Consider the following 12426-nt stretch of genomic DNA (forward strand, 5'->3'; position numbering starts at 1 on the left):
ATCTTCCCATTTCATTATATAACAGTCTGGTACCTTTTTCACAGATACATATTAGTCCCCTGTAAGGACATACTGTATGTATTAAACCAGCCCTTTATTGTTGAGCATTTAAGTTGTTACTACCTTTTAGCTCTCAGGAGCAATGCTGGTATCCCTTTTCGTGTCTCTATCTAATTATTATCAAATTAATTGCCAAAAATAATCTGCAGGAGAATATTGCCAAATGGCCCTGGATTGATTATAAATCCCACCAGTGTGGTAGAGGGCCTGTTTCCTCATGCCTCCACCAATGGTTGGTATAAACAGATTTTTTAACGTTTTCACTGACCTCACAGATATCTTGCTGGTGTCTTCATTGGCATGTTTTGATTAATTGTGAGATTGAATATATTTTCGTATTTATTTCTTGGTCATTAGTATTTTATTTATTTATTTGTTCGTTCGTTTGTTTATTTATTTATTTATTTTAGAGGCAAGGTCTGGCTCTGTCACCGAGACTGGAGTGCAGTGACACGATCTCAGCTCACTGCAACCTCTGTCTCACAGAGATCAAGTGATCCTCCCACCTCAGCCTCCTGAGTAGCTGGGACTATAGGTGTGCACCACAAAGCCTGGATAATATTTGCATTTTTAGTAGAGATGAGGTTTGGCCATGTTACCCAGGCTGGTCTCAAACTCCTGGGCTCAAGCAGTCTGCCCGCCTCGACCTCCCAAAGTGCTGAGATTACAGGCACGAGCCACCATGCCCGGCCAGTATTTCTTATTTTATAAATTATTTATTTGCATCCTTGCCCACTTTTATTAAGTTGGGCTATTCTTTTTGATTTGCAAGGCTTTTCTGTGTTACAGATTTTAACCTTTTGTCATATGCTACAATTTCTTTTATTCATTTATTATTTTGATTCTTAAATTTTTCTACCTATATATATTTTTAACATTTTTACGTATTCAGAACTATCCTTCAAGTAGGATTTTGCTTTTGGTTTCATGTTTAGAAAGTCTCTCTTCATTCTAGGATTCTAAAAATATTCACCTCTATTTTATCGTTATGGCTTTATTTTTTACATTTACATTTATAACCCATTTGGAAATCATTTGAGTGAAAAGTATGAGGTAGGGATTAAGATTTATTTTTTTTTCTTTTACCTGATGTCTAAGCCACTTACTGAATTAAACATTTTTTGTTTCACTGATTTGAAATACCCCATTTACCATGTACAGAATCGCTATAGATTCTTAGGGTTATTTTCAGACCCTACTCTGTTCCACTGATTTGTCTTTTCCTGTGCTGCTATCTCACTATCTTAATTATTACAGCTTTAATAATACATTTTAATAACTACTGTTGCAAGTGCTCAGTTATTATTTGTTCTTCTGCAGAATTTTCTTGGCAAGTTGGGCATGTTTATTCCTCCAAATGAACTTCAGAAATAATTTTGTCAAGTTCTAGAAAAAGAAATTCTTATGGTGTGTGTTAATTTCATAGATGAATTTGTACAGAATTGCCATATTCACACCATTGAGCCTTACCATTCAGAGGCACGGGGAGCATTTCATTTGTTCGTTTTCTTTTACATCAAGGCTTTTGCATTTCTTCACCAAGGTCTTGAACTTTTATTGTTAGGCTTATTCTGACTGGTTATGGCTAGCATATAAGAAAACCAGTGCTCTTTTGTGTAGTTACACCTGTGAATGCACTTTTAATTTAGATTAGATTTTTCAGTTATCTTGAATTTTTTTCAAAGAGAAAGTTATGTCAACTGCAAATAATTCTTATTTTATAAGCCCGCTTCTTCTCAATTTACTTCTTATTTTATCTAATTGCACTCATTAGTATTTCCTGGAAAATGTTAAATTATAGCAATGGGAGTGGGTGTCCATTTATGCTTTGAGCTAGACTTTAGTAGTAATACTACCTTTATTTTACTGTTGACCTTGCTGAGGAAAGGTTCCAGAGCTGATCTTTTATCCTGCTGAGGAATTATTTTATTTTCCTGAAAGCTTTTATTAGGGATGGTTGTTCAATTTTATCACATACTATTTTGTACATGATAAGAGTGTGTATATGATACTGTGTGTGTGTGTGTGTGTATGAGCTATTAAATGGAATATCAGTACGATTTAATGATATCAAATTATCCTTTTGAAAATTACATTTCTTTTGTAGAGTTGGGGTCTTACTGTGTTGTCCAGGTTGGTCTTGATCTCCTGGGCTCAAGCAGTCCTCCCATCTCATCCTTCCAAAGTGCTGGGATAGCCACACAGCCAGCCCAAATGATTCTTTTATCTATGGAATCCCAGTGCTGTTTTTGCAGTCAGAAACCACTCTTTTTTTTTGAGACAGGGTCTCACTCTGACCCAGGCTGGAGTGCAGTGGCACAATCACAGCTCACTGCAGCCTCAACATTTGGGCTCCAGTGATCTTCCCGCCTCAGCCTCCCAAGTAGCTGGGACCACGGGCAAGCACCACTACGCCTGGCTAATTTTTTGTATTTTTGGTAGAGATGGGGTTTCTCCACATTGCCCAGGCTGGTCTTGAACTTCTGTGTTCAAGTGCTCCATCTTGAGCAGCTGAGCGTTATTTTTCTTCCAAAAGAAGACTTGATTTTGTACATCTGCAGGAAACCTTAATGCTTAATTGGCACTTTTTGAGTTCTCTTCTGAAAAGGAGGCCTAAATCCCTTAGATTTGTCTTTTGCCAGATTGGTTTACTTTTGCTAGATGCAATGGAAGCTTTCGATTTTGTATTTTTGACCTTCCTGCCTCCATTCAAGTTAGACCAATCCCTATACTTGGGTGGGGCAGGGAAGATGAGAAGAACCAGGTAGGAAAGAGACGACATTCAGATGGTAGGCCTCCCTGACCCCAGGCAGGACTTCAGTGGCAGCCTGGACAGCTCAGGGAGCCTGGGGAGGGTTGCCTGTGTCCAGTGAGCAAGCCTGGCACTTGCCAAGGGCCCGGCCTCTGTCTTCTCTATGGAGATCTCACCTCCATTCATTTCAGGACTGTCCACAAAAAAATAGGCTTCATTTGGCCTCATCAACTAATCAGCAGTTGAGGAGGCTCCCTCTCAAAAGCAGCAAGTGTCCTTTTGTGCTAAGTAGGCAAGCACAAAGCCAGGGGCCCCAGTCTGCTGCTCTCGCACCCTCCGTAGGCCCAGGAGAATTCTGGAGGCCTGCTCTGTCTCTGCAAAGAAAGCCTTTTACACATTGTGCGCAGTGTTCAGTAGCTTTTTTGATCACATTTATTTTATACCCTGAACTGAGTCAGTCAGCGAGAGGTGCTTAGCTTGTTACTGAAAGGGGCGGGGAGTGGTGTATAAATAATGAGAACTCAGAGAAACTTGTGCTGTAAACAGCTGTGCTCCAGTAAAGCGGAGTTTATTGTGTCACTGCCTCTGGGTGTGTTTTCCTGTGAAGGTCAGAAATAATGCAGTGGTACAAGTCTGTTGGGTACCTTTTTCCCTTTTCCCAGGAGGATGGTAACTCTCTCATTAATATTAAAGACAGGTAGGTCTAAAGATTCTCTAATTGATAATTGCATTGCTGTGTGGTTTGTTCGGCATGAAGGCTGACCATTCTCCTTTAGAGCTTAGCACTGAGCCTCAAAGAGAGGGCCTGACTTGGTTTCCCCCCGGCTGCCAGCTGAAGGTTGAGTCGCCGTCTCTCTAGGCCAGTCCTCTCCTCCTCTGCAGATCATCTCTGGTCCCATTCAGCCTTAATTCTGTTCTTGTCTACCTGTGACTTCCCCATTCCATGCTTTCTTAAGTGCAAAACATCTATCATTTTCTAAATAATGCCTTATTATATGACTGTCATTAACTTATATGCCGGGATGTTAGATTAAACATCACGGCCTATTAGATCCAAACTCTCCACTGTGTTAAAAAGGTGGGAGATTTTTCAAAGGGCTGCCAATTGTAGGTCCCTAAGCAGAATCCAGCCTGCATACACACCACTGGGTGGCACCATAATTTATAATGTTGAACTTGAATGCCTCTAAGTAGGGGAAGCACCCTTCAGCCCACCATGGAATCCATTACAATCCATGATTGAATGCACCTGCTCCCACCCTGCCCCTGATCTTTTTTTTAATGTGTCTGGCTCCTGAAGACATTTGCATTTACAAATTCTGGTGTACGCCAGTTAGAAGTTCAAGTCCTCTGTTATTTATTTATTTATTTGAGACAGGGTCTCACTCTGTTGCCTAGACTGGAGTGCAGTGGCGTGATCTTGGCTCACCACAACCTCTGCCCCTCGGGTTCAAGCGATTCTCATGCCTCATCCCCAGTAGCTGGGATTACAGGTGTGCAACACCACGCCCGGCTTCAAGTCTTTTGATTGAGATCAGGAATCAACTAACTTTTGACAAAAGGGCCCGATAGTCAAATTTTCAGTTTTGCAGGTTGTACAGTCTCTGTGGGCAACTGCTCAACACTGCTGTTTTGAAAATGCATCTGTAGATAATACTTAAACCAATGAGCATGGCTGTTTCCAATAAAACTATATGCAGACAAGGAAATTTTAATTTCATATAATTTTCTCCTGTCATGAAATATTCCTTTAATTTTTTTCAACCACTTGGTAAAAACCGAATATAAGAATTGTATACATTTTCTTAGCTCATGGCAGGCCAGTTTTGGCCAGTGGGATGTGGATTGCTAGCCCCTGATTTAGATCACTGACCAAAAAGTTTTTAAAGGTTTTCCAAAGGATGCCAGATAAATCAAAATGATCCCGGGCCTTTTATACTAGCAACTCACTTCCAAGCAGATCTTTTTTAAATGCGTCAAAAACGGTAAACTTGAATTATACAAGTTACATGAGCCTAACGAAGGCTTCTATTGGCTCTAGATTTTCTTGGGGCTCTGTGGGTGTGGTGCCCTCTGTGAAACACTTCAGGGATAAGGATGCTAGGTCAATGACAGCACTTGGATTAGAAGCAATGAGAACCATCACAAAATGATAGCTCCAAGGGGCAGTCAAGAGAGTATCACTGTCAGCTAGATCGAAAGTGAATTCAGTGGGAACAGACCCTGATTACACTTGAAATATATGTAAGTCACAAGCATAGAAATTTAATAGTTCTCCTGTTCTGATGGCTTCATGCCAGTTTTCCACGATCACTTCTATAAAGCCATCTTCCGAACACAGCGAGAGTATCTTATTTCTTTTCCAATCCTAGCCCACAGCTGAATGGTCTTCTGTTCCATTTTCCCGGTGGTGGACACAGATCCCCTCAACTAAATGAACCCCCTCCTCTCATGACTCACTTGAAAGAAATGAGTGCCATGCCAGTGAGGAGGCTAAGCCACATTAGTGCTCCTCCAAGAAAACCACTTCTAATGAGTTTTTGTCTTAACAAGCATTGAGAAAACACTGAGCTCTTCCTTTCATTGTCCTCCTCCCCACCACATCAGAAAGGAGTGGAGGAAGGGCTCCAAAAGGGACCGAGCAGAGAGGGTGTTTTGTTTTGGTTTGGTTTGGTTTGGCTCTTTGCAACTTACCATTCTATGAATTCTGACCCCTTGTTATATTTTTATAGAACATGTTTAGAAAAACATTTTCCCCATAGCTGCTTCACTGGGGTTAAAGAGGACTTTACTGCAGTCTTAATTCTGGAATGGCTCAGGTTTCTCCAGTAACCAGTAATATCTGAGCAGATTTCAATGTGAGTGACCAGGAGGGGAGAGAGAGAGAGAGAGAGAGAGAGAGTGTGTGTGTGTATGTGTGTGTGTAAAGTTTGAGCATTTACCAAATGCTTGGCACCATGAGTAGGACAAAAGTCATCATACATGACATTGTTTTTGCCTCAAGAAGCCCAGCCTTGTTGGGTTGTAACAATCTGTATTTTGACTTTTGCTCAAAGGTCTGGTGAAGTGGGTTAAAATGCTGTTTCTCTAATAGAAGTTGCAGAAGTGTAGTTTTCAACTTCATGTCTTTGTTGAGTTTTTCAGGGGAGACTTTTTTTTTCCTTTTTGCAGCCCCATCCCCGAGCATCAAAATGCATTAATAACCCTAGCTCTTATCTACCTTGAGTAGGACCCAGCATTCATTGGTTTGCTATTGCCTTTTGCTGCCGTAGCTTTTCAACTCAGAGTTCCATAAGGGTTTATATGTAGATCTGCACATAGAGAATCAACTGCTGCAGATTCATTTTACCCGCATTGGGTTTCCTCGAAAAGTACTTTGTACAGGGTGTTGTTATGACTATCGTTCTGCTTAGAAGACAGCAGAGAGCCTTCATCATGAATAGATTATTGCAAAGGTGATAGATTTGGTTGGTTTTGTTTTGTTTTATCATATTTCTGCATCTCATCAGCACAGGTTAAGAGAAGCTGGGGAAAATAGAATGAATAATTTTGGATGACTCAAATGCACCACGCTGGACAGCTCCCAGCCTCTGCAGTTTCTCTATGGGTTCCAGGAAGGCTGGGACAGGAGTGAGAAAATATTCACTCCTCACACCTAGCCAAGGAGTATCTGGAGAGTTCTGTGGAAACCAGGAGCCTGTGTGTCCTCTGTCTATGCAGCAGCTGTTGTCGGCTGTGCTTGGAAAGGTGTGAAGAGTAGGCAGAGGCAGGCTTTTGGGAGCCGGGCGATGGCAGTCACTTACAAGGGGAACAAGTGAGGTTCTTATCTTCAACAGCTAATCTGCTTGTCTGCCTGTGTGTGTCCTCCCCAAATGTGGACACAGACCCTCCCCTGCCTTCACCTTGTGGGGTGGGGCACAGTAGGAGGTTCTGGATGCTGGCCTGATCACATCTGGCAGGCAGGGCTTAGCTGCATTTTCAGTGGGACACAGACGTTAGCATGAATCCAAGGAAAGCAATCGGAAAGAGGGATGTGGAAGCTGTCAAGTCCCCAGGACCCCCAGGAGTCAGGACAGCCCTCATGACCTTGTTTAACATCAGTTGCCTCTTTAAAGGCGTTAACTTCAAATGCAGTCATTTTCTGGGGTGCTGGGGGTTAAGGCTTCAACATAGGGATTTTGGGGAGGGGGACACATGACAATCATCTCCAAGGGATTTATCCTTTGAGTAGTGGGGACTATTGACCATGACTGCCCTTTGGAATTTTTTTCATGTTCTTTAAACTGTATCCTGTCTGATTCCTTTCTCTTAGGTGAAAGGCCCTTTCCCTGCACGTGGCCAGACTGCCTTAAAAAGTTCTCCCGCTCAGACGAGCTGACGCGCCACTACCGGACCCACACTGGGGAAAAGCAGTTCCGCTGTCCGCTGTGTGAGAAGCGCTTCATGAGGAGTGACCACCTCACAAAGCACGCCCGGCGGCACACCGAGTTCCACCCCAGCATGATCAAGCGATCGAAAAAGGCGCTGGCCAGCGCTTTGTGAGGTGCTGCCCGTGGAAGCCAGGGAAGGATGGACCCCGAAAGGATAAAAGTACTCCCAGGAAGCAGACGCGTGAAAACCGAGCCCCGGAAGAGGCACACCGACGGCACAGGAAGTCACTGCTCTTTGATCAATATTCTGATTTTCCTCTCCCTGCATTGTTTTTAAAAAGCACATTGTAGCCTAAGATCAAAGTCAACAACACTTGGTCCCTTTGAAGAGGCAACTCTCTGAACCCGTCTCTGACTGTTGGAGGGAAGGCAAATGCTTTTGGGTTTTTTGGTTTTGTTTTGTTTTTTTCTCCTTTTTATTTTTTTGGGGGGAGGGTAGGGGGCGGGCGGGGGGGAGGGGGGTTAAGGCCAAGACTGGGGTAGAATTTTAAAGATTCAACACTGGTGTACATATGTCCGACTGGGTGAGTTGACCTGTGGCCTCGCACAGTGATTCTGGGCCCTTATGCTTGCTGTCTCTCAGAATTGTTTTCTTACCTTTTAATGTAATGACGAGTGTGCTTCAGTTTGTTTAGCAAAACCACTCTCTTGAATCACGTTAACTTTTGAGATTAAAAAAAAAAAAACCGCCATAGCACAGCTGTCTTTATGCAAGCAAGAGCACATCTACTCCAGCATGATCTGTCATCTAAAGACTTGAAAACAAAAATCAGTTACTTATAGTCAATGGGTAAGCAGAGTCTGAATTTATATTAATCAAGACAAACCTTTGAAAGGTTACACTAAGTACAGAACTTTTAAACCTTGCTTTGTATGAGTTGTACTTTTTGAACATAAGCTGCACTTTTATTTTCTAATGCAGAGGATGAATAAGTTAAATACATGCTTTGAGGATAGAAGCAGACATTCTGTTTGGCACCACGTTATAATCTGCTTATTTTACAATATACACGTTTCCCTAAGAAATCGTGGCAGAGATGTGAGGGCAGAATACACACAACAGATGCTGAAGGAGAAGGAGGGTAGTGTTTCGCAAAAGAAAAAGAAAAGAACCAACAGAATTTTAACTCTATTAACTTTTCCAAATTTTCCTATGCTTTTAGTTAACATCATTATTGTATCTTAATGCCACTAGGGGAGAGAGCTTTTGACTCTGTTGGGTTTTATTTAAATGTGTGCATAATAGTAATGAGATCTGGAATTTTTTGGTGAAAAAGGTTTGTTGGTCTCCTTCCTGTGTTCCTACAAAACTCCCACTCTCAGGTGCAAGAGTTATGTAGAAGGAAAGGGAGCTGAAATAGGAACAGAAAAATCAACCCCTATAAGTAGTGAACGCCAAGGGAAAATACCACGATGATTTCAGAGGAGACTCTGCAAAATCGTCCCTTTTGGAGAACGTAGGCAACATGGAATACTACGAATGAAATCACATCACTGTATCTTTTACATCAATAGCCTCACCACTAATATGTCTTGTATCTAGGTGTCTATAATGGCTGAAACCACTACATCCATATATGCCATTTACCTGAAAACTTAAACTGTGGCCTTTACGAGGCCAGAAAAGTGAACTGAGTTTTCATAGTTAAGAAAAGACCTCAAATGAGGGGAGTCAGCAGTGATCATGGGGGAAATGTTTACATTTTTTTTTCTTCAGAAGTAACGCTTTCTGATGATTTTATCTGATATTTAAAACAGGGAGCTATGGTGCACTCTAGTTTATACTTGTGCTCTGAAATGTGTTGTGTAAACATAGGGTGCCTACCTATTTCACCTGACACATACTCGTTTCTGATTCAGAATCAGTGTGGGCTCCTGCAGTGGGCGCGGGTCACGGCTGACTCCAACTTCCAATACAACAGCCATCACTAGCACGGTGTTTTTTTGTTTAACCAACGTAGTTGTATTAGTAGTTCTATAAAGAGAACTGCTTTTAACATTAGGGACTGGGAGCAGTCCATGGGATAAAAAGGAAAGTGTTTTCTCACAAGAAAACATGTCAGGAAAAATAAAGAACACTTTCTACCTCTGTTTCAGATTTTTGAAACACTTATTTTAAACCAAATTTTAATTTCTGTGTCCAAAATAAGTTTTAAGGACATCTGTTCTTCCATACGAAATAGGTTAGGCTGCCTATTTCTTACTGAGCTCATGGAATGGTTCTGCTTATGATACTCTGCACGCTGCCTTTTAGTGAGTGAGGAGTTTGGGGTTGCCTAGCAACTTGCTAACTTGTAAAAAGTCATCTTTCCCTCACAGAAAGAAACGAAAGAAAACAAAGCAAAGTCAGTGAAAGACAATCTTTATAGTTTCAGGAGTAAATCTATATGTGGCTTTTGTCAAGCACTTAGATGGATATAAATGCAGCAACTTGTTTTAAAAAAATGCACAATTTACTTCCCAAAAAAGTTGTTACTTGCCTTTTCAAGTTGTTGACAAACACACATTTGATATTCTCCTATATGTTATAGTAATGTAACGTATAAACTCAATACTTTTTATTCTTTGTGATTACATCCTGTTTTAAAAATGTCACAAAACAGGAACCAGCATTCTAATTAGATTTACTATATCAAGATATGGTTCAAATAGGACTACTAGAGTTCGTTGAACACTAAAACTATGAAACAATTACTTTTTATATTAAAAAGACCATGGATTTAACTTATGAAAATCCAAATGCAGGATAGTAATTTTTGTTTACTTTTTTAACCAAACTGAATTTTTGAAAGACTATTGCAGGTGTTTAAAACGAAAGAAAAGCTGTTTTATCTAATACTGTAAGTAGTTGTCATATTCTGGAAAATTTAATAGTTTTAGAGTTAAGATATCTCCTCTCCTTGGTTAGGGAAGAAGAAAGCCCTTCACCATTGTGGAATGATGCCCTGGCTTTAAGGTTTAGCTCCACATCATGCTTCTTTTGAGAATTCTATTTGGTAGTTATAATTACAGAAACTGATTAGTTCGTCAGTTTGCAGATAGATTTAGCACAGTACTCATCACTCTGGATAGATTGAGATGTTCTTTCACAACAGATGATCTGTAACACTGTAAGATACTGATCTTTACAACTGTTTAATCAGTTTTATTTTTGTACAGTATTAGTGACCTAAGTTATTTTGCTGTCCCGTTTTTGTAAATCAAATGAAATTATAAAAGAGGATTCTGACAGTAGGTATTTTGTACATATGTATATATGTTGTCCAAATAAAAATAATAAATGATAAAGACTGAATTGTTCCAGCCATTATGTGTTGTAAAAGGGGGCTATTTCACCATAATGAAAGTTACTTCTTTAACCTGTGTTCACAGGATTTTGGGATGAGTGCAAAGATGATTTTACCCTGTACCTCTTAACACTCGCAATATTTATATAGACTTGTGTGTATATACAAGACCTCTGAGGAAGTAGATGGAATAGAGGTCACTTGAAACCATTATGTTATGCTGGAGGGGAATATTTATATTTTGGGAGATAAATCACTTTAAGAGGCTTTTAGAGCTCGTAATTGTGCAGGGTATACTAGGAACTGGTCAGAGAAAGTTGTAAGCTCAGATTGTCCTCCTGAGATACGATATTAATAACAACACACAAGTTGAGGTTTCATTGGCTCGACAGTAGAAACTAAGACTAAGCAAAGACAAGCATCAAAGTGTGTGTGTGTGTGTGTGTGTGTGTGTGTGATTTATGCAGATATGTACTAGCTATTATGTATTAATTAAGCTTTTATTGTAAACTAGTCATGGTGTTGGGTGTTTAGGTTTTTCTCGTTTAATCCTTATAGCAGCTCTGTATAGTAGGTAATTATTATTATGTACCTATTTCTGATGAGGAAATTGAGGATTGGATAACTTACCAAGAGGCACATCTAATAAGTGGCACTAACAGTGGTAAAATTTGGATCTGCTGAATCCAACCCTCCATCTTTCTTTGCCTGCATCACAGCAGCAAGGGATTTACTGGAGTGTACCATTCATTTGACCCATTTTATTGAGCACACCTATTCATGCCAGGCACTGTTGTCACTGTGGATACAAAAAAACAGACAAGGTCCCTGTGTTCAGGGAGCTTCTGTTAGTAGAGGGAAATACATAGCAAGTAAACAGATTATCCATGTATTCTCAGATAGGGATAAGCATAATGGCGAGAATAGAATAGGGTGATGTGATTGTGACTTGGAGGGTGGGGAGAGGGTACTACAGATTGAGGAGGCAGGGAAGACCTCCCTGAGGGTCTTCACATTTAAGCTGGGACCTAGATGACAAGAAGGAGCTAGCCTCAGAAAATGTGTAGGGAGTGTGGAAGGAGTTTGACAGGAATGCGACCAGCGTTTGGAGGAACAGGATGACAGTGGGGTGGCTGCAATATAAACTGGACGAGAAGAGAAGGGAAGTGCTGGGGCCCAGTTCACAAGGGCCATGTATTGCAGGTTGTAACACGGTGTTTGCTTTTGATTCTAAGGGGAGGGGCAATCTGTTGGAAGTTTTAAAGCAGAAGAATGCGACGATCCCATTTGTATTTCAGCAAGCTCTTTCTGAGTGCTAAGGAAAATGGATTTTAGAGGGACAAGAGTGGAAGCTGGGAAACTAGCCAGGAGACTTCTATTTGTCCAGGCAAAAGATAATGGTTTTCCAGACCAGGCGGTTAGCAATGGAGGTGGAAAGAAATGAAGGATTTCAAGAAATACATCAGAGGCAGAGTCATTTGGACTTAGTTATGTTAGGATGTCGGGGATAAGGCATAAAAAAGTTCAGTAATGACCCTCAAGTCTATGGCCTGAGCAACAAGTAGATGTTACTGCAGAGTGGTGAGGGTGGAGGAAAGGGGGAAAAAGTGGGTGGATGAGGGAAAGGGCATGGGTTCATCTTTGGACATGTTGAGGTTGCAGTGCCTGTCAACTGGGAATGTCAAGAGAACGATTGTATGTATTAGTTCAGATCTCAAAAGAAGTGGACTGGACTGGAAATTTGGATGTCATAGTCATATTTGACAGTAATTGGAGCCAAAGAAGTAGATGAGATCACCTGGGAGAAGAAGTAGTTAGAGCCTAGAACCAAAGAGGAGGAGAAGGAGGAGGCAGAAAGCTAGCTCAGGAAATAACAGGACAAACAAAACCCAGAAAA

The 12426-nt window shown here is 40.9% G+C and overlaps 1 protein-coding gene across 1 annotated transcript in view; it reads left to right on the forward strand.

The window, feature by feature from the left end:
- KLF9 (Kruppel like factor 9) overlaps positions 1-10537 on the forward strand; it is a 29392-nt gene extending 18855 nt beyond the window's left edge. Inside the window, exon 2 of the mRNA XM_010362943.2 lies at positions 7125-10537. Coding sequence (XP_010361245.1) covers positions 7125-7354 — 230 coding nt within the window. The 3' untranslated portion in view covers positions 7355-10537. The remainder of the gene's footprint in view (positions 1-7124) is intronic.
- Positions 10538-12426: the final 1889 nt, after the last annotated feature.

The sequence above is a fragment of the Rhinopithecus roxellana genome, chromosome 16, assembly GCF_007565055.1.
Source record: "Rhinopithecus roxellana isolate Shanxi Qingling chromosome 16, ASM756505v1, whole genome shotgun sequence".
In the NCBI taxonomy this organism is placed as follows: domain Eukaryota; kingdom Metazoa; phylum Chordata; class Mammalia; order Primates; family Cercopithecidae; genus Rhinopithecus; species Rhinopithecus roxellana.